The sequence below is a fragment of the Megalobrama amblycephala genome, linkage group LG13 (assembly GCF_018812025.1).
Source record: "Megalobrama amblycephala isolate DHTTF-2021 linkage group LG13, ASM1881202v1, whole genome shotgun sequence".
NCBI classification, from domain to species: Eukaryota; Metazoa; Chordata; class Actinopteri; order Cypriniformes; family Xenocyprididae; genus Megalobrama; species Megalobrama amblycephala.
The window spans coordinates 39,795,357-39,815,992 of record NC_063056.1 but is presented as its reverse complement, the minus strand read 5'-3'; the positions used below and the strand labels follow the sequence as shown (position 1 = coordinate 39,815,992).

Below are 20,636 nucleotides of genomic sequence, written 5' to 3'. Positions count from 1 at the left end.
ATTCGTCATTGTTTTGATGTTTGAAGCTCAATAATAATAAAGCGTGCGGTTGGTGGCAGGTTTGGCCAGGTGTCTGATGACTGGAACGACGTTATCACAGAAGACAAGAAAGCCACTCAAAGGAGAAGAAGCCACATCAGAGAGCTCAAGATCGCACTGGAGGTGATGTGAGCATTTAAATTATTATGAGGATTAGTTCACCTCAGAATTAAAATGTCCTGATAATTTACTCTCCTCCATGTCATCCAAGATGTTCATGTCTTTCTTTCTTCAGTTGAAAAGAAATGAAGGTTTTTGAGGAAAACATTCCAGGATTTTTCTCCATATAGTGGACTTCACTGGGGTTCAATGGGTTGAAGGTCCAAATTACAGTTTCAGTGCAGCTTCAAAGAGCTCTACATGATCCCAGACGAGGAATAAGAGTCTCATCTAGAGAAACCATCGGACATTTTCTAAAAAAAAAATTAACTTTTTTTATACTTTTTAACCACAAATGCTCGTCTTGCACTGCTCTGTGATGCTCCACTCATGACGTAATCATGTTGGAAGGGAAGGAAGGAAAGGAAGGAAATTTTAGTTCTGAGGTGAACTAGGTAAACTCCAGCCATGTTAAATGTTTCAAACAGTACAATGCTGCATTGTCACATGACCTCATGTTGAATGCGAGTGGCTTCCAGTTATCATCTTGGAAATCATTTCCAAGCACAGTATGCAGTGAAGAAGTGTCGTCGTATGCTGGGCTTTTCTCTGACGGTGTCTCTGTCTGTAGGGTGGTAAACCGGCCCATGTTCCAGATGCGGACACAAGGGCGGCGCTGGCGTGTAGATCCGCTCTGGGCAGCGTACAGGCTCAGGCCAGAACACCCCACACACACCCGCCCTGCACTCCGACCCACGGCTCCGGCCGCCACTGCAGCTCCAAACGCATGCAGTTCCTGCAGGTGCGCATGAGAACTCACCTGTCCTGATCACATAAAGACTTCTTCACCTTTTGTTGTGTCCCAAATTACGTACTCAACCATCTAGAGGTTTAAAAAGTTATTCTGTCATCTTTTGGCTGCGTAATAACGTACTGGAAGAACGTTTGTTCATAACTTTAAGAGAACGTTCCCTGTCAGCTGGTACTAACGTCTCTCTGTCTGGACCCTCAGGTGGCTGAAACCCTGTTCAGCGATGAATACTTGAAGCCGTGTCCGCGCTGTCAGCATCCGGCGCGCTGTCACTCGCTGCGGGGCGAAGGTCTGTGCAGCTGGAGCGACTGCCGCTTCCGCTTCTGCACCTCGTGTTTGTGCGGCTTCCACGGATCCAAAGACTGCGCGCACCTGTCTGCCAAACGCAGGAGCAAGAGAGACGTGCTGCCGGGCAGCGCACAGAGCAAACGCAACGTGAGGCGTCTCTGAGAGTGTGTGTGTGTGTGTGTGTGTGTGTGTGTGTGTCTTGCACTCCTGTATGTGTGCGTTTGTTTTTAATTATGAACTTCTCATGAGTTTTGCACTTATGTACAGCGGTCGTTTCGGTCCTGTGTATCTGCATGTATGTACATATTGCTCTTTACATGCTTGTTTTTATACATTGTTTTAAATAAAGCCCATTTTTTTTTTACCTAAAAATGCTTCATGTTTTAACCGAACGCTGTCATCTTATGAGGAATGAACAGAACACTTTAGAGAAGAGTGTGAGATCTGTCTGAAGTTTGGGTCATTCTGCAGAACGGGTGTAAACTGCTGTCCCACAACCAGAAAACACATTTAAAAGCATTAAAGTATTCAAATTTTAGATGTTAACTAAGATCCTTCAATTAAATCCCACAATAATGTTTAAAATATTAGTAAGATTAATACATATATAAAATCATCATTTATTGGGTACTTTCAATTGGGAGGAGTCTAAAAGCAAAGTTAAAATATTTATATTTTTAAATCATGAAACTTTGTAAAAAAAAATGTGTCCCTCATGTTCACATCACTACCGAAACAGTGTGTTTGAGTCATTGTCTGAGACTGATTTTAACACACTTCTACATTTCTGATCAGGAAATATTCCTGTGTTCCTCCTCTCACAGCCTCTCTTTCACAGCAGATCATCATTCTGAGTTAAATGTGTTCAGAAGTCTGAATATCTGTGTGGAGCTTTAAGGAACGTCACTAACAAACACCTTTTTCTGCAATTAAGCAAACTTTGTTGGATGTTTTTCCATAAAATTTAGTTTTTATGTGTGTAAAACAGTTCAGAACTGCGCTAGATAACCATGTGCTGATTATCATCTTTGAGCTCAAAATATCGAAAAATTGTCACTACCGAAACTTCTCCACGTTTCAGTCGTGACTGTTTTGTAGTGACATCATTGTTTCGGTAGTGCCATAACTGTTTTGGTAGTGATAAAATTAAACACATAATCATTTATTTGGGGAAAATAAACACAATTTTAGTAAAGTTATGTGAATCATTAGTATTTTAATATGTTTTAGTATGTGAGTTAAATCCTGTCATGTGATGTGGTCACTACCAACACATTACTGTCACAACCGAAACATGGGATGTTTTGTTAAAAATAAAGTATATTGAATTATCAACTAAGATGTTATTATAGTGTTTAGTTCAGTGTTTATTCAAACTAATGAATCCTTCACTTTGAAATCAGTTTGATAAACTTTATGACTTTTACAAAGAAAGCTTGAATTCAAAATACAACAAATCTCATAAATCACACTTGAAATATTGTTAAAATTGTAATTGTTATTGGTTTACCTGTGAAAACATTTTTTAAAAATAGCAAAAAATATATTCACAAAATCTTAATAGGTCAATGTGACTCTTCTTATTAAATGATTTATTGTGTTTCGGTAGTGACAAATTTGAAGAGAGGAAAAATATTCCAAAACTTTCTAAAAATACAATATGAGAACTGCACAATTACTAGAAATGTGTAGCTTGGATATTATATAATTTGCATACATACAACATTTGTGGAAAAAGACATTTTTTCCAATATTTAAAAAAAAAAATATATATATAATTATGTGCACTTCTGTTTTCATGGGTCTTTTTTTCTTGTGACTTTTTAGACGTGTTTTATCATTATGGGAGTTAAACTCGAGCAGATTTATGCTAATTTCTGCTACATCATGGTAATGACGATAAAATTAGGGGGAAAAAGTAGAATTTGTCATAATTTTGACTTTTTAAATCTCAGTTTCTGCGTACTATGTCATGATTTTGACTTTTTGTCGTAATTTCGACTAAAATTTACCAAAGCTTGACTTTCCTCCTCTTTTTCGTCGCGTCGCGTCTGTTCTCGCGTTTCAGTTTGATCTCTATGGCAACGCGATCAGACGCTCGGTTAAAGTTTCGCTCGGAATTCTCCACAGGTTCCGGATCCGAACCGAACTCCTCAGAATCATGTCTCGGGCATTTCCAGGTGAGTTCGCGCAGATTTATCAGCGGTTTGTAGCTTAACTGCGTCTGATGAGATTCTGCTCTTCTCCTCAGATTTACCGGAAATAACCAGCGAGAACTTTGTGAGTATCGGAATGACGGGATCGAATCGTGTATTATTAACGTGAATGAATCATTAATGTGTCTGATTGATCATGTGATTGAACAGGAACAGAGTCTCTCTGATCAGATCTTCATCGAGTTCTTCAACGCCTTCCTGCAGCTGCCTGTGAGAATACTGTAGTAAATCACAGTAAACAGAAACACACGTGACTGTAACATAAGGTACAGAGTGAAGAGATGAAGAGAAGGGCAGATTTCAGGGCTGATAAACTGATAAACAGTTTTTATGGAAGCACATTTCCACCTGAGAAAAACATGCTTGTGTAAATCATGACATGACACAATTTATCAAGATCAAAAGTCGAAATTATGACTTTAAAAAGTCAATTATGACATGTTGAATTTATAAATTTAGACTTTTAGGAATTTACATACTGTCATATGAGATGAAAAGTCTACATTATTACCTTTTAAAGTCATAATAAAAAACATTAAAAGTAGAAATTGACATACTACTCAAAATTATGTCATAATTGTATAATTTCAACTTTTTATTCTCATAATTATGACATCATAATGTTGATTATTTTTTTTTTTAAATTCTCATGACTTTTTCATGACATTAAAGGATTAAGTTCACTTTTAAATTAAATTTTCCTGATAATTTACTCTCCTCCATGTCATCCAAGATGTTCATGTCTTTCTTTCTTCAGTTGAAAAGAAATGAAGGTTTTTGAGGAAAACATTCCAGGATTTTTCTCCATATAGTGGACTTCACTGGGGTTCAACGGGTTGAAGGTCCAAATGTCAGTTTCAGTGCAGCTTCAAAGAGCTCTACATGATCCCAGACGAGGAATAAGAGTCTTATCTAGAGAAACCATCGGACATTTTCTAAAAAAAAAAAAATAAATTTATACATTTTAATCATAAATGCTCATCTTGAACTAGCTCTCTTCTTCTTCTTCTCTATTTGAATTCCAGCAGTGTAGACGCTGCTAAGTGCATTACTGCCCTCCACAGGTCAAAGTTTGAACTAATTGTTATATACTTGCACTAGCATATTGAATATGACAATTTAGTTCAAACTTAGAGCTAGCAAACAAAAACACAAACAAAAGTGTCCTTCAGGAGATTAAAAACAAAAACACTTCTTCTGTGAGTAAAGATTAAAATCTGAAAATGTGCTTCATCACGTGTTTCTGTGGTCGTCAGGTGTTTGGACCGGCTGTGAGGTATGATGGGATCTCTGCAGGCTTTGAGCTGCTGGATCACACAGCTGAGGATCTGTCCCGCCGGATCAGAACCGCTCTACACCAGATCCGGTCCAAACCGCTGTCGGACCTGAGCTGGATCCCCGACAACAGCTACACCGTCACCGTATGTGTGCACGAGATACCTCACCAAACATGATGTTCTTCCTCAGTGATTGTCTGGTTTCCAGCACAGATATCTCAGATGCATTTACTGGCGTTCATACTCTTGCTCTGCAGTGTCTGGAGCGAGATCAGAGCCTCCAGTGGCTGAAGAGAGACAGACTGCCGTTTTTCCTGCAGAGCGACTGCTACTTTGAGTTCAGGTATCGAACATGATCCTGCGATGAAGTGACTGTGGTTTAACAGTGTTCTTCTCTCTCAGGATGAGGATGAAGTTTTTATTCTCTGATGTTTTCATGCACAGGCTGACCAAATGTCTGTCTCAGCTCAGCGGCCCGTGGAGATCTGGGCGTCCAGTGACTGTCGACGCTTCGTCCTCTCATGTGTGTGATGAGGTGCGTTTGATGAAGGTCATAACCTTGTGTTTCTAGTGCGCACTACAGACCGCTTCTGTTTGCATCTTTGCATCATTATACTCCTGTTGTCACTGCTTTGAAAACATCTGTGTTGTGTCAATAAAGCTGACTTGACCTCTGATGGGTTTGCAGCACTGTCTTCGGTCTGGTTGGAGCTTTTGCAGTTTTTCAGAGAAGATGAACAGCAGATTCAGCGCTCCGAAGACGGCCGACCACAGAACGGCCAACGGTGGGACAGATTCACACGTCCTCTTGAAGATGGACAGAAACATCTAAACACACTCAATCTGTTATACTAGAGACACAGGCTTTAGCTGAATCCAATTAGTTTTAAAATTGATGAACATTTTTAATGGAAGTCCATTTCTGCTACATAATGGAAAAACAATGCTTTGGTAAATCATAATTAAGACACAGAAAATTAGAAATTGTTACATATTAAATTAAAATTAGGTTCTAACAATAAAACATCACAGTTTTGACTTAAAACAATTATGACAGAAAGTCATAATTTTGAGTTAAAAGTGCATCATTGATTCTGTTATTGTCCTGTTTATTTCTTAAGCTGCTTTGAAACAATCTGCACTGTATAAAGCGCTGGTAGAAATAAAGCTGCCTTGATCAGGTGAAACAGTGAAGCTCTCGGTTTCGTCACAGGACGGACGGCGGTCGGAGAGGCGGCTTGTTCCCAATCAGCGGGACGCAGCTGTGAAGCCGGTGCCAGACAAAACTTTCTGGACTTTAAGAGGTCTCTGGTCGGCGGGCCGGGAGAGAATATCCTACATCTGTGGATGGATATAGAGCGACTGAAGACTCTCAGCGCAAAGACCAGGAGCAGGTGACAAACTCTCTAACTAACCAACCATCAGTATTACTGTAACTGGTCACCATGATTTTGCCAAGTAAGACATATTTTATTGATCCTGGAACAACATTCCTGTCTGAAAATTTAGTCCTAAACCAATTACTACCCCTAAACTTCACCCTACCCATAACTTATCCCTAAGACTAAACTTGACATAAAATGAAAACTTGTTGATTGGAATATTGATCCAGGAATATGTTGTACTTGGTGAAATCACAATCCCCTACCATATCTATAACACTCACAGGCCAACAAGAGCAAGTACAAGAACACTAACGCTTCTAGCCACGTAATTCATGTGCCAGAGTGGCAGTGGCAGGATGCCAATGTCGAGTATGTACACTGGGATACTCACATAGAGTCTGTTTCTGGCCTAATAGTGCAGTACGAATGTAGTGCGCACTGTGTGCTGTGTGCAGGTTTTTAGGGTGGATGAAGTGTCAGTATGTGGTCAGCAGCAGCCCAGCGGCTCTGAGCGAACAGCTGCTCTCTCGATTGGGATTAAACAGCACCATCTGCTGGCGGGAGGAGCAACTGCGTGACATTCAGCCCCATCTGTCAGAGATCCTGCTGCTGTACTGGTCAGTGTGCACACTTTAAATCACCTGCATGTAACACCTTTTTAATCACATTCTTGTAACGCTTTAAATTACACACATGTAACATGCTTCAAATCACACACATGTAACACTTTAAATCACACGCATGTAACACACTTTAAATCACACGCATGTAACATTCTTTAAATCACATACATGTAACACTTTAAATCACCCGCCTGTAACACGCTTTAAATCACACATGTAACACTTTAAATCACACACGCATGTAACATGCTTTAAATCACACATGTAACACTTTAAATCACACACGCATGTAACATGCTTTAAATCACACACACATGTAACATACTTTAAATCACACGCATGTAACACGCTTTAAATCACACGCATGTAACACACTTTAAATCACTCACCTGTAACAAGCTTTAAATCACACACATGTAACACACTTTAAATCACCCGCATGTAACACACTTTAAATCACACGCATGTAACACGCTTTAAATCACACGCATGTAACACACTTTAAATCACTCACCTGTAACATGCTTTAAATCACACACATGTAACACACTTTAAATCACCCGCATGTAACACACTTTAAATCACACGCATGTAACACGCTTTAAATCACACGCATGTAACACACTTTAAATCACTCACCTGTAACACGCTTTAAATCACACGCATGTAACACGCTTTAAATCACACGCATGTAACGCTTTAAATCACACACATGTAACACACTTTAAATCACACGCATGTAACACGCTTTAAATCACACACATGTAATACGCTTTAAATCACACGCATGTAACACGCTTTAAATCACACGCATGTAACGCTTTAAATCACACACATGTAACACACTTTAAATCACACACATGTAACACGCTTTAAATCACACGCATGTAACACGCTTTAAATCACACACATGTAACACACTTTAAATCACACGCATGTAACACGCTTTAAATCACACGCATGTAACACGCTTTAAATCACACACATGTAACACACTTTAAATCACACACATGTAACACACTTTAAATCACACGCATGTAACGCTTTAAATCACACACATGTAATACGCTTTAAATCACACGCATGTAACGCTTTAAATCACACACATGTAACACACTTTAAATCACTCACCTGTAACACACTTTAAATCACACACATGTAACACACTTTAAATCACACGCATGTAACGCTTTAAATCACACACATGTAATACGCTTTAAATCACACGCATGTAACGCTTTAAATCACACACATGTAACAGGCTTTAAATCACACACATGTAACACGCTTTAAATCACACACACGTAACACGCTTTAAATCACACGCATGTAACACGCTTTAAATCACACACGCGTAACACGCTTTAAATCACACACATGTAACGCGCTTTAAATCACATGCAACATTCTTTAAACCACATGCATGTAACATGCTTTAAATCACATGCATGTAACATGCTTTAAATCACATGCATGTAACACACTTTAAATCACACACACATGTAACACACTTTAAATCACACACATGTAACACACTTTAAATCACACACACATGTAACACACTTTAAATCACACACATGTATATCATACTTTAAATCACACACATGTAACACGATTTAAATCACACGCATGTAACACGCATTAAATTACACGCATGTAGCACACTTTAAATCACATGCAACATTCTTTAAACCACATGCATGTAATATGCTTTAAATCACACACACATAACACGCTTTAAATCACACACATGTAACACGCTTTAAATCACACACACGTAACACGCTTTAAATCACACACATGTAACACGCATGTAATGCTTTAAATCACACGCACTTAACATGCTTTAAATCACACGCATATAACAATTTAAATCACGCATGTAACATGCTGCATTTATCTGATCAAGAACACAGTGTAATATTTAAAAATATTATTACAATATTAAATAATGGTTTTCTATTTGAATATGATCAAGTTTTGTTCTCATCTGATAATGTCAAGTGCGGTCAAATTGATAATATTCTTGAATATTAAGTGTCTTTTAATTGTGTGTGTTTCAGGGGTCAGCGTTTCTGCTTGTTTCCGTCTGATCAGTGGCAGACCTCAGAGCATGTGTTGAGTTCTCCTGTCTGTGTCCACAGCGTCTCCTCCGTCTGCGCAGATGCAGAACCGCAGTCCATCTGCGCCTGCAGTCATATGAAGGTACTGGACGATCCACCGGCCTCTGTAGAGCTTCTGATGGTCTCTGTGTGTGTTTGATCTGTGTGTGTGTGTGTGTGTGTGTGTAGGTCGAGCTGGACGGCAGTGAGATTCAGACTCTGCTGGAGGTTCTGCACACTGAATCCAGATCTGGTTTCTTTTTCACGCATTTCTGTCAGAACTCAGGGCAGCAGGTACGTCAGTTCAGTTCATAAACACAAATGCATGGTGGGAAAATATAAGCTGGACATGAGATTCAGTTCTCTTGACCAAATAAATACTTGTTTTTTTTAAACTTTAAACACAAGCTTTCTAAATGTTTCTAGATTACTCTTGCATTTGTTTTGTTGTTTTTGTGTGTGTGTGAGAGAGATTGTGTGAATTGCAGCAGGTCTACACTGTGTTAACACGGTGCAACAAAAGCAAATATAACCCATTATAATCAGTGATGCTGTCTACACTGGATGCAACGCAACAAATTCCCGACAGTAAACCGATGCTGTTTTTTTCTGTGTGCATGTGTGTGTGTTAGTTGTGGGAAAACACTGTGTATTTCTGCTCAGAGCTGCTGCAGTACCGTCAGCTCTTCTGCCAGAGCAGGTTTGATCCGTACAGAGTTCAGCGCACCGCTCAGGTACACACACACACACACACACACACACACACACACACACACACACACACACACACACACACACACATCTGTTCAGGGGTCTAACAGTATCTTTGGGACTCTCTCGAGAAGCTCTTCCTGTATGATCCAGTGTCCGTCTCTGTCTGGTCTCAGCTCCTGTACGCCTCGTTCCTGAGCAGCGGAGCTCAGATGAGCGTGTGTTTGAGCGAGGAGCGCCGGAGAGCCGTCCTGCTGCGTCTGAGTCCTGCGTTTGAGGATCTGTTTGATCCGGCGGAGGAACACGCTCTCAGCGTCCTGCTGGAGCCCTGGACTCTCCTATCACAGACACTCAGAGACGCGCTCCACACCGTGAGATTTATCAGCTTCAGCTCAGTTTTGTGTTTTATTAGTTTCTGCAATATGTTTTTCCATATCAGAATTGTGAGATAATGTTTACCTGGATATTTCTTCTTCCGGTTGAGTGTTCATATCCCACAAATCAAGCTTTCATACCGTTTTTACGACAGTATGTGAAAACCTTCTCAGCCAGTACTGTGTGACGTCGTTGTCACATGACCTCATTTTAATTCAACTGTGTCTGTAGGTGGCGCTGTGGGAGGAGGTGCGATACGCCGAGGTTCGAGCTCTTCCAGACACTGCAGACTCTCTACACACACGCACAGAGCCGACGGCAGCAGGTGATTCACCATCACACACCTGATGCTGTTTCCAGTCATGTGACCTGTGTATGCAGTGCACACTGTGCAGTGTACTGTATGAGACGTAGTGTGCAGTGATAAACAGTTCAAACACTGCTATGATCACACAACCATATTTGTTTTTTTTATCTGGTCAGACACATTGCATTGTGGGATGCAGGTTGTGCTTGACTTTGTAGAACAGACAGACATAAATAAATAAATAACTGAATTTAAAACCAGAATAAAGGGGTTCATATTATTGAATCAAATAAGATACGAGAGTTAGTGTTTGGTTATGAGAATAAATACATTAAATGGTAAATTCACACACACAGAGAGCAGTATACACTGTTAGTACATACTCAAGCTGCTGCTGGTTCTGTATGTTGTGCTGCAGGAGCGCCAAACTCCACCGGCTCCGGCGCCGGATCTCTGGTCGAAGGTTCCGCGGGAGTTTCGCCAGTTCCGTCTGGATTCTCTGCTCCAGAACCACCTGGAGCTCCAGCACTTCCTGTCCTTCCTGGAGGAGAATTCGGCCAGGTGAATGAAGCACAGCAGGACTGATGTCAAGTCACCTTTACACAAACATTTGGAATAATTAAGATGTTTTAATGTTTCTGAAAGTGTTTATTTCATCAAAAATACAGTAAAAATTGTGAAATATTTTTACAATATAAGATATCTGTTTTCTATGTGAATATATAGTAAAATGTAATTTATTCCTGTGATCAAAGCTGAATTTTCAGCATCATTACTCCAGTCTTCAGTGTCACATGATCCTTCAGAAATCATTCTGATATGATGATTTGCTGCTCAGGAAACATTTATGATTATTATTAATGTTGAAAACAGTTGAGCTGCTTCATGTTTTGGTGGAATTGTGTGTGTGTGTGTGTGTGTGTGTGTGTGTGTGTGTGTGTGTGTGTGTGTGTGTGTGTGTAGTCTGGATCTGCAGTGCTGGCTGGACGTGGAGCAGCTGAAGAACAGTGATGCGGAGCTACTGGAGGAGAGAATCACAAACATCAGAGACAAATATCTCAGCAGCAACTTCCTGTTTGGAGCCGGCAGCCCAGCCACTGAAGAACAGCAGATGAGGGTACGAGATCCTCACAGATCCTCGATCTGCTTGAGTTCGACAGTGAGAGTTTGAGTGATGTGACTCACGATGAGTGTGTGTGTGTGTGTGTGTGTGTGTGTGTGTGTGTGTGTGCAGCTGTTGCAGATGTGCGGCGGTTGGCAGCGTCTCCAGCATGAGTTGGTGTCTCTCTCTGTTCTCACTGAGCTTCAGTCTCTTCTTCACAGTCGTCTAGAGACCCGATGGCTGCCGCTGTTTCTCTCCAGCTCAGAGTTCATCTCGCGTCAGCAGCAGCGGCGGAAGGTAGAATAACATCCTCACGCTCACACCATCATCTTCAGCACAGACAGACCTTAAACATGCATTAAAGAGTGTCCAGAAATCAAAATGAGTAACTAAAATAATTAAAAAGTTTCTGGACTGCAGAAGTTTTGTTCTTATCTGATAGTGTCACTGCAGTCAAATCAAATCAATAATATTCCTGAATATTAAGTGTCTTTTCCTCGAGGCCCTCTGGTGGAGAAACACTGTCACTGCACCTCTGATCGTACGCTTGTATTGCTAAATCATAGTGTGTGCTTGAGTTTCATCATGAATATATTGTGCTTCTCAGTCTGTCGGTGTTTCAGAGATGCTCTGAAGGATCACTGATGTTCTCCAGTTACCTGTCAGCAAATTACACCTCCGGTTTCCTAATTACACTAATTACACTAATTACATCAGATCATGAGACACCTGAGGATCCGTCTCATTCTGCTCCTGTCCTGCATCCACTACACACTGATGATGATGATGAGGAGGAGGATGTTGATATTAAAACATGTACATACATAATGAATATTATAAAAAGAACACTGGAGAACAAATGAATTCATATACAGGGTTTGATTTCCTTCATGCGGCTTCATCTGATGATATGGGAGAGAAACTGTTCCAGTCCACTAGTAATGTCTCAGTGTACTCAATGCTGAAGTGTGCAGTGTATTGACACACATCCAGAGAGACAGACAGGTGTGTGTGTGTGTGTGTGTGTGTGTGTGTGTGTGCAGGTAACAGAAGTGTGTGAGAAGCAGCCGGTTGTCCGTCAGCGCAGGAAGAGACACGTATGGAAGGTGAGTCTGTGTTTATTCTGACATGATCCTCTCATTTGAGCAAAAATGATCCATTATGAAATGTCCCTCTCTCTCTCTCTGTCCGTCCATCCGTCCGTCCGTCTGTCAGCAGGTGTCTGCAGGTTCGATGAGCTGCTCTCAGGAGTCGGTGTGTCTGCGCAGAGCTCTGTTGAATCCCGTCACCCGTCTGCAGTTCCAGAAGTTCCTGTCTGCCCGTGATGATCTGCTGGAAAACGATCTGCTCTTCTGGCTGGAGGTTCAGAGGTACAAGGTGAGACGAGACGCTCCACAGACTCATGTAGAGAAACTTCTTCTGTCTGTCTTCACACAGAACATGTTTTTGCATTCCATTTTTCCATTGTTTTTATGTAAACATGCACTTTATTCCAGGTTTTCAATCTTTTAGATCCCACAAATATAATAATTCTCATGCGAGGGACCTTAAAAATGAAAAGGTTTCATGTTTTCATGTATAAAGACCCAATTTATGCTGTGAAAAATTAAATACATTTGAAAAAATATATTTAGTTTCTATTATGTAAAATTTTTCTTCTCACTGTAGTACTGTACTTGTAGCTATATTATTTATTTATTTATTTACATTTATATTTTATTTTAATCAGTTTTCTTCAGATTTGATTTATTTTGTGTGTGTGTGTGTGTGTGCAGGATCTGTGTCACTCCCGCTGTGATGACATCACACTCCAGAGGAAGGTGTCCATCATCATCAGCCGCTTCATCAGTTCGTCCGTCCCGCCGGCGCTGCAGATCCACGTTCCTCCTGAAGCGGCGCAGCGGGTCGTGAGTCAGCAGCGAGCGCTCGGCCCGTACGTCTTCAGAGAGACGCAGGTCTGCAGACGCCTGTGACTGTCGCTTCATCTTCAGACAGACACCTCGTGCACCTGTCTGACCCGTCTGTCTGTCTGTCTGACCCCTGTCTGTCTGTCTGACTGTTTGACTGACCCATCTGTCTGTCTGTGTGTCAGGTGTGTGTGTTCAGCGAGCTGCTCAAGCACTGGCCGGAGTTCGTGGCGTTGCGTTCAGCCGTCGGGGAGGACGATCTTCTGCGAATGCTGGATCAGAAGCAGTGGAGAGAGAGACAGAGGAGCAGACAGACAGACGAGCCGGACGACAGCAGCTCTCAGGTACAGTCCAGATCAGCACTGCGACACAAACACGACCCACAGAAGAACTTTTCTCTGCAACACATCTAAAGCATTCAGTTCTTTCTCTCTTTTTCATTATTTTCTCTAATTATATTGACAAACATTAATGTAATCATGTGCTGCAGATCATCTCATTAGTTCAGATTTACAGTTTAATTCACAGTGTATTTACAGCACATGGTCTTGCTAAAGGGGCTGATTTTAACTAGTAAATATATTTTTACCTCAGAACTCTCTTTTAATCATAGTACTTTTTTAACAATTTGCTACAAACAATATTAACTTCATTAATGCAAGATGCATTTGATACGTTAATATACCTAATTTTCTTAAACTCCATTGTTCAAAAGATGAGGAGATTTTTTGGAATATAAAGCTGGCACATGAAGTCCCATCACAGAAGAGAGTTTTAAACAACAAATATTATTTTATTTCATTCTTTTAGCATTATTGATCAAATCTGTGCCAGTGGGATCTGGAGAATGAGATCCTAAATGCACATTTAAACACTCATTACTCCATCAATAATCATACGTCTGTCCTCTCCTCGGCTACAGTAATGCCGTATTATGAATGATCATCTTCTATAGTCCGGCTGGAAATGCGTTTGTGATTGGAGAGGATATTTTTACTTCAGCTTGTTGCGATCAGCCTTCATGCTTTAATTCAAATGAAGGAAAAAAAGATTTTATTGACACTGTGTGTGATGAAGAGCAGCAGGAGGAGGACGAGGCTCACGCAGGCGCTGATGAAGAGCAGCAGCAGAACTCTGGGAATGAGGGCATGAAAGCGGCCACATATAAGGTCAGAGGTCACGCTGTTCTTCATCTATTTCACATTAGCTGGAGCTCTTCATCATCAGCGCTTTCGCAGATCCGTCGTGTTCTTCAGCTCAGTTTTCAAAGGCAAAAGTCAAAATTAGTGAAAGATTAATCTATTTACAATGAAAACGACTGGGAAAACAATATTAAATCATTTTATAATTTTAAAAAATATTAAGTTTTTGAAGAAAAGCCACGTTCGCCCGTGTGAATCGATTCTGTTCTAGTGGATCGGGTGAAGATCATCCGTCACTGTCCTGGTTTTCATAAATGATCCGGTCAGATGATTGACGTCTGTTCACACACGAGAGCGTCACACGGATTCATGAAGGACTTCACATGAGGAGACGCTGGATCTTCATCTTCAGCTCACCATGACAGTAAGACTTCATTCTCTTTGATTTATGGTTATTTCAGAAAAGACACGGTTTCTGTGATCAGGAGCACGGCTGAACTGAAGCATTAACTCTGTTCTCATGGATTCTGTGTCTGGATCTGCCCAAAGAAACACTCACAAAATTCATCATTTACTCTCCATCATATCGTTCAAATCTGTGTGACAGTGGGGTCCAATGTTGTTTGGTTCCCAACATTGTGTGTGAAACAGTTTTTCATGATATGCTTAAGGTTAAAGGTCACCGTTGTCTTTTCTCCTCAGACTGGAAGCACTGATGCCACACAAGAAGGACATTGGCCAGTTAATTTTCATCTCACTGCCACCGTTCTTCTGTTCACTGAGTGAAACCAGACTCATCTGCTGCTGTCTCTCCAAACCTTCAGTGTGTGTCTCTGCTGATACTGGACGCCTGATGGTTCTGTATTAAAGGATTGTTTCGGTGTATTAATGGAACATCTTATGATTATTCTGTGTGAATGATCGCTGTCCATTTATTATTCTGCTCTTCATTATTGCAAAATGTTTTTTAGCCTTTGTTCTAAAATTGACCAGAACTGTTATCCCTGTTTTTGTTCGAACAAGTATTTATTAAAATAAAGTTTTCATTTATGCTTAATTTGTGTTCACTGTTACTGTGAGGGAAATGATTTAAACACTTCAGATATTTCTAGTCGGAAATTCCAAGTTGGAATTTTAAACTTGAAACTTGAAAAAGTTTGTAATGTCAAAAAACATTAGTAATGCTAGAGATGAATAAAGGCTGTAAGCGTATCATGAGTTCATGGTATCTAATGAATTAACCAATGTTAAGAAACAAAGCAGTAATGCTTTAATAATGCGCAATATATAGTTTTATAGTATTTATTAATCATTAATACAGTGGTTTATTGATCAGTTCAAAGTGCATTAATTAGTTAAGATTATTTTTATAGCAAAAATAATACATTATTTCCCAGCAGTAATATGACTTGAGAGGGTCCAATTTCTGACTAGGAGTTTCCTAGTCGGAAATTCCAAGTTGGGGTTTCCTAGTCGGAAATTCCAAGTTGGAGTTTCCTAGTCAGAAATTCCTGGTTGGAGTTTCCTAGTCGGAAATTGGACATGACTACTCTCTCGTCATATTTACTACTGGAAAACTTGAGATAATTTTGAAGCCCGACTCAGCTTGCTGACAATTCTGGAATTCTGGTCAAATACAGGCTATTTTCACTATAAAAATTATCTCTTAAGTTTCCCAGTAGTAAATATGACTTGAGAGGGCATTGAATTTCCTAGTCGGAAATTCCAAGTTGGAGTTTCCTAGTCAGAAATTCCTAGTTGGAGTTTCCTAGTCGGAAATTCCTAGTTGGAGTTTCCTAGTCGAAAATTCCAAGAGTTTCCTAGTCGAAAATTCCAAGTTGGAGTTTCCTAGTTGGAAATTCCTAGTTGGAGTTTCCTAGTCGGAAATTGGACATGACTGCTCTCTCGTCAAATTTACTACTGGAAAACTTGAGATAATTTTGAAGCCCGACTCAGCTTGCTGACAATTCTGGAATTCTGGTCAAATACAGGCTATTTTCACTATAAAAATTATCTCTCAAGTTTCCCAGTAGTAAATATGACTTCAGAGGGCATTGAATTTCCTAGTCGGAAATTCCAAGTTGGAGTTTCCTAGTCAGAAATACCTAGTTGGAGTTTCCTAGTCGGAAATTCCTAGTTGGAGTTTCCTAGTCGAAAATTCCAAGAGTTTCCTAGTCGAAAATTCCAAGTTGGAGTTTCCTAGTCGAAAATTCCAAGAGTTTCCTAGTCGGAAATTCCAAGTTGGAGTTTCCTAGTCGGAAATTCCTAGTTGGAGTTTCCTAGTCGAAAATTCCAAGAGTTTCCTAGTCGAAAATTCCAAGTTGGAGTTTCCTAGTCGGAAATTCCAAGTTGGAGTTTCCTAGTCGGAAATTCCTAGTTGGAGTTTCCTAGTCGAAAATTCCTAGTTGGAGTTTCCTAGTCGAAAATTCCAAGTTGGAGTTTCCTAGTCGGAAATTGGACATGACTACTCTCTCGTCAAATTTACTACTGGAAAACTTGAGATAATTTTGAAGCCCGACTCTGAAATTCTGAAATTCTGGTCAAATACAGGCTATTTTCACTATAAAAATTATCTCTTAAGTTTCCCAGTAGTAAATATGACTTCAGAGGGTATTGAATTTCCTAGTCGGAAATTCCAAGTTGGAGTTTCCTAGTCAGAAATACCTAGTTGGAGTTTCCTAGTCGGAAATTCCTAGTTGGAGTTTCCTAGTCGAAAATTCCAAGTTGGAGTTTCCTAGTCGGAAATTCCAAGTTGGAGTTTCCTAGTCGGAAATTCCTAGTTGGAGTTTCCTAGTCGGAAATTCCTAGTTGGAGTTTCCTAGTCGAAAATTCCAAGAGTTTCCTAGTCGAAAATTCCAAGTTGGAGTTTCCTAGTCGGAAATTCCAAGTTGGAGTTTCCTAGTCGGAAATTCCTAGTTGGAGTTTCCTAGTCGAAAATTCCTAGTTGGAGTTTCCTAGTCGAAAATTCCAAGTTGGAGTTTCCTAGTCGGAAATTGGACATGACTACTCTCTCGTCAAATTTACTACTGGAAAACTTGAGATAATTTTGAAGCCTGACTCAGCTTGCTGACAATTCTGGAATTCTGGTCAAATACAGGCTATTTTCACTATAAAAATTATCTCTCGAGTTTCCCAGTAGTAAATATGACTTGAGAGGGCACTGAATTTCCTAGTCGGAAATTCCAAGTTGGAGTTTCCCAGTTTGAAATTACATGTCAGAATTTTAACTTTGAAAAAAAGAAAAAAAAATGTCAAAAATATATTAGTAATGTAATTCATTTAGCTAGCGATGAATAAAGGCTATAACATCATTAGTTCATGATATCTCGTCATCGCCATGACAACTACTGACCTGGCATGCATAAATGTACAGCGTTTTTAGTCGTTTTTCACGAATCTGTGTGAATGGGATCATTTTGACAGCGTTGTCATGTAAACATACCCTAATAAAAGCATTGTTCATGTTAACTAAGGAAGTTAATGTTAAATGGAAAGTGATTATTTTGCCAGAACTAAACTCATGTAGAAACGTTCATCCACACAGTAGTGTCACACTGACCTCGTTTAATGTCTTGCATTTTGCATATAATTAACAAAATAATTGACTCGGAATGTCTGAAATGATCTTTAGAAAGATGGATGAACTCTTTCCACACAGCAAATGAAAACGTTTGTGATGATTGATTGTTGATCTCGTCAGATCTCCTGGTCCTACTGGAAACACATGGCGATGCTGGAGCATGGAAACACTGCGGAAGTGACATCATCATCATCATCATGTAAGACAGGTCAAGCACATGCACATATATGTAGGTGTTTGTAGGTCTAAAATGTTATCTTATAAACAGCTAGTTAGCAATGTGAACAGGTAAATGATGCGGCACCTTCACGAATATTTGAACTTCCTGTTAAAATATATCTGATTGTAAAAGGCAAAGTTTTTCTCACAAACTAGAGCAACATCTGCAGTGAATCCTGCAGTGACTCAAACATGTGACTGTTTCCCCTGCAGGCAGAAGCTCCGGTTCACAAACGCAGCCGCAGCTCAGACGCTCACGTCATCAAACCAGGCCGAAGAGTGAAAACGACGACAGACACCAAACACACTGACCTCAATCTGATGATACACCTTATTTTATTACAAAACGTAGATTCATTGTGAAGCAACACTTATATTTTCATTACACCAGAATACAGGAGCAAATAATACAATAAAAACAGTAAATCATCTTTGTTGCATTATTTATAAAAATACAAAATGAAAGGCCTTCTTTTGGTTTAAAGCATGACATTCATACAGAAAGCAGCGGATTAGAGACGAGCTCTGGCTGATGTAGTGAAGTCTCAATAAAGTGTTTTAAACTCTTTAAATAATAAAGTCTGAAGATATGAGCATCAGTGGAAGCCGATGCGCAGCGCTCTGTTTTTCACCATGGTGAACTTGCAGACGAACACGCGTGCAAAGGCGGGGTCTGCGTGATACTGGTATGTTTTGGAGACGGTGGGTGGTGGCTCCGCTGGAGTGATGGCCGGATGCTGATGGAGCGACGACAGAGACGGAGACAAATATTGAGATGCTCCAGTGACGAAATCCACCAGCCGGCTGTACTGCAGCTCCGAGAGACGCTCACGAGACCCGTCGGCCTGAGAGAGAGACAGAGAGTGTGTGAACAATACTAACAGGATTTTATTCATATTAAAAAATAAAGAAAGAAAGAATTCTACAGTAATTCATTAGAGGAGTAGTACTATACTATAATAGGCAAATGTCCCCTTTAATGCACCCTCTGGGCAATATGTTTCTTTGTGCATTGTGTAATGTGCCAAGTTCAAAGTTTCATAAAAAATGTAATTCTATAGTAAAAAATGCTAAAAATATGTATTTTGTTAGAGCAGTAGCTCTACTATGATGGGCTAATGTCCTCTTTAATCCTCGGCCGAGAAACAGCACGGCTTTAATGCACCTTCTGTGCTTCATAAAAAAATTTAAAAAATTCTCGGCTGTATTTTGTTAGAGCGAGAAACAGCACCTTCTGTGTCGGCCGGCAAATTGGGCTGAAGGTGCAATACGGCTCTTTGTGCATGGTGTCATGTGCCAAGTTCAATGGTTCATAAAAGAATTAATCTACAGTAAAAAATGCTGAAAATCTGTATTTTGTTAGAGCAGTAGCTCTACTATGATGGGCTCATGTCCTCTTTAATGCACCTTCTGTGTTGGCCGAGAAACAGCACGGCAAATTGGGCTGAAGGTGCAATAAGGCTTTTTGTGCATGGTGTCATGTGCCAAGTTCAAAGCTTCATAAAAAAGTAATTCTACAGTAAAAATTGTTAAAAATCTGTATTTTGTTAGAGCAGTAGCTCTACTATGATGGGCTAATGTCCTCTTTAATGCACTTTCTGTGTCGGCCGAGAAACAGTACCGCAAATTGGGCTGAAGGTGCAATACGGCTTAAAGTGCATTGTGTAATGTGCCAAGTTCAACGCTTCATAAAAAAATAATTCTACAGTAAAAAATGCTGAAAATCTGTATTTTGTTAGAGCAGTAGCTCTACTATGATGGGCTAATGTCCTCTTTAACGCCCCCACTGAGGTTGCCGAGAAACAGCACCGCAAATTGGGCTGAAGGTGCAATATGGCTCTTTGTGCATTGTGTCGTGCCAAGTTCAACACTTCATAAAAAATAAAATAAAATTCTACAGTAAAAATGCTGAAAATCTGTATTTTGTTTGAGCAGTAGCTCTACTATGATGGGCTAATGTCCTCTTTAATGCACCTTCTGTGTCAGCCGAGAAACAGCACCGCAAATTGGGCTGAAGGTGCAATACGGCTCAAAGGGCATTGTGTGATGTGCCAAGTTCAACGCTTCATAAAAAAATAATTCTACAGTAAAAAATGCTGAAAATCTGTATTTTGTTAGAGCAGTAGCTCTACTATGATGGGCTCATGTCCTCTTTAATGCACCTTCTGTGTCGGCCGAGAAACAGTACCGCAAATTGGGCTGAAGGTGCAATGTGGCTTTTTGTGCATGGTGTCATGGGCCAAGTTCAAAGCTTCATAAAAAAGTAATTCTACAGTAAAAATTGTTAAAAATCTGTATTTTGTTAGAGCAGTAGCTCTACTATGATGGGCTAATGTCCTCTTTAATGCACTTTCTGTGTCGGCCGAGAAACAGTACCGCAAATTGGGCTGAAGGTGCAATACGGCTTTTTGTGCATGGTGTCATGTGCCAAGTTCAAAGCTTCATAAAAAAGT

The 20,636-nt window shown here is 40.1% G+C and overlaps 3 protein-coding genes across 6 annotated transcripts in view; 2 read left to right on the top strand and 1 right to left on the bottom strand.

Annotated features, from left to right (window-relative positions):
* fbxo43 (F-box protein 43) overlaps positions 1–20,636 on the top strand; it is a 32,989-nt gene that overhangs the window by 3,967 nt on the left and 8,386 nt on the right. For 3 of the 4 annotated variants that reach the window (XM_048153304.1, XM_048153302.1, XM_048153306.1), the window contains exons 3-5: positions 60–162; positions 770–940; positions 1,151–1,609. In XM_048153304.1, coding sequence (XP_048009261.1) covers positions 60–162; positions 770–940; positions 1,151–1,399 — 523 coding nt within the window. In that variant the 3' untranslated portion in view covers positions 1,400–1,609. Of the gene's footprint in view, positions 1–59; positions 163–769; positions 941–1,150; positions 1,610–20,636 lie in introns of those variants that run through there. The other variant, XM_048153303.1, reaches the window with a different exon arrangement.
* LOC125280825 (regulator of G-protein signaling 22) lies at positions 3,089–18,613 on the top strand. The gene is given in 25 exon segments (XM_048211565.1): positions 3,089–3,417; positions 3,489–3,517; positions 3,604–3,663; positions 4,710–4,874; positions 4,988–5,073; positions 5,175–5,265; positions 5,419–5,515; positions 5,944–6,124; positions 6,571–6,732; positions 8,802–8,943; positions 9,030–9,134; positions 9,473–9,574; positions 9,728–9,922; positions 10,158–10,193; positions 10,195–10,299; positions 10,652–10,794; positions 11,197–11,350; positions 11,468–11,632; positions 12,379–12,441; positions 12,551–12,712; positions 13,111–13,290; positions 13,428–13,586; positions 14,325–14,411; positions 18,085–18,163; positions 18,397–18,613. Coding segments are annotated over 25 exon segments (2,865 nt in total). The 5' UTR covers positions 3,089–3,398; the 3' UTR covers positions 18,495–18,613.
* The window catches only part of LOC125243561 (vacuolar protein sorting-associated protein 13B-like), a 115,421-nt gene continuing 113,285 nt past the window's right edge, over positions 18,501–20,636 (bottom strand). The window contains 1 exon segment of the mRNA XM_048153301.1: positions 18,501–19,028. Coding sequence (XP_048009258.1) covers positions 18,780–19,028 — 249 coding nt within the window. The 3' untranslated portion in view covers positions 18,501–18,779.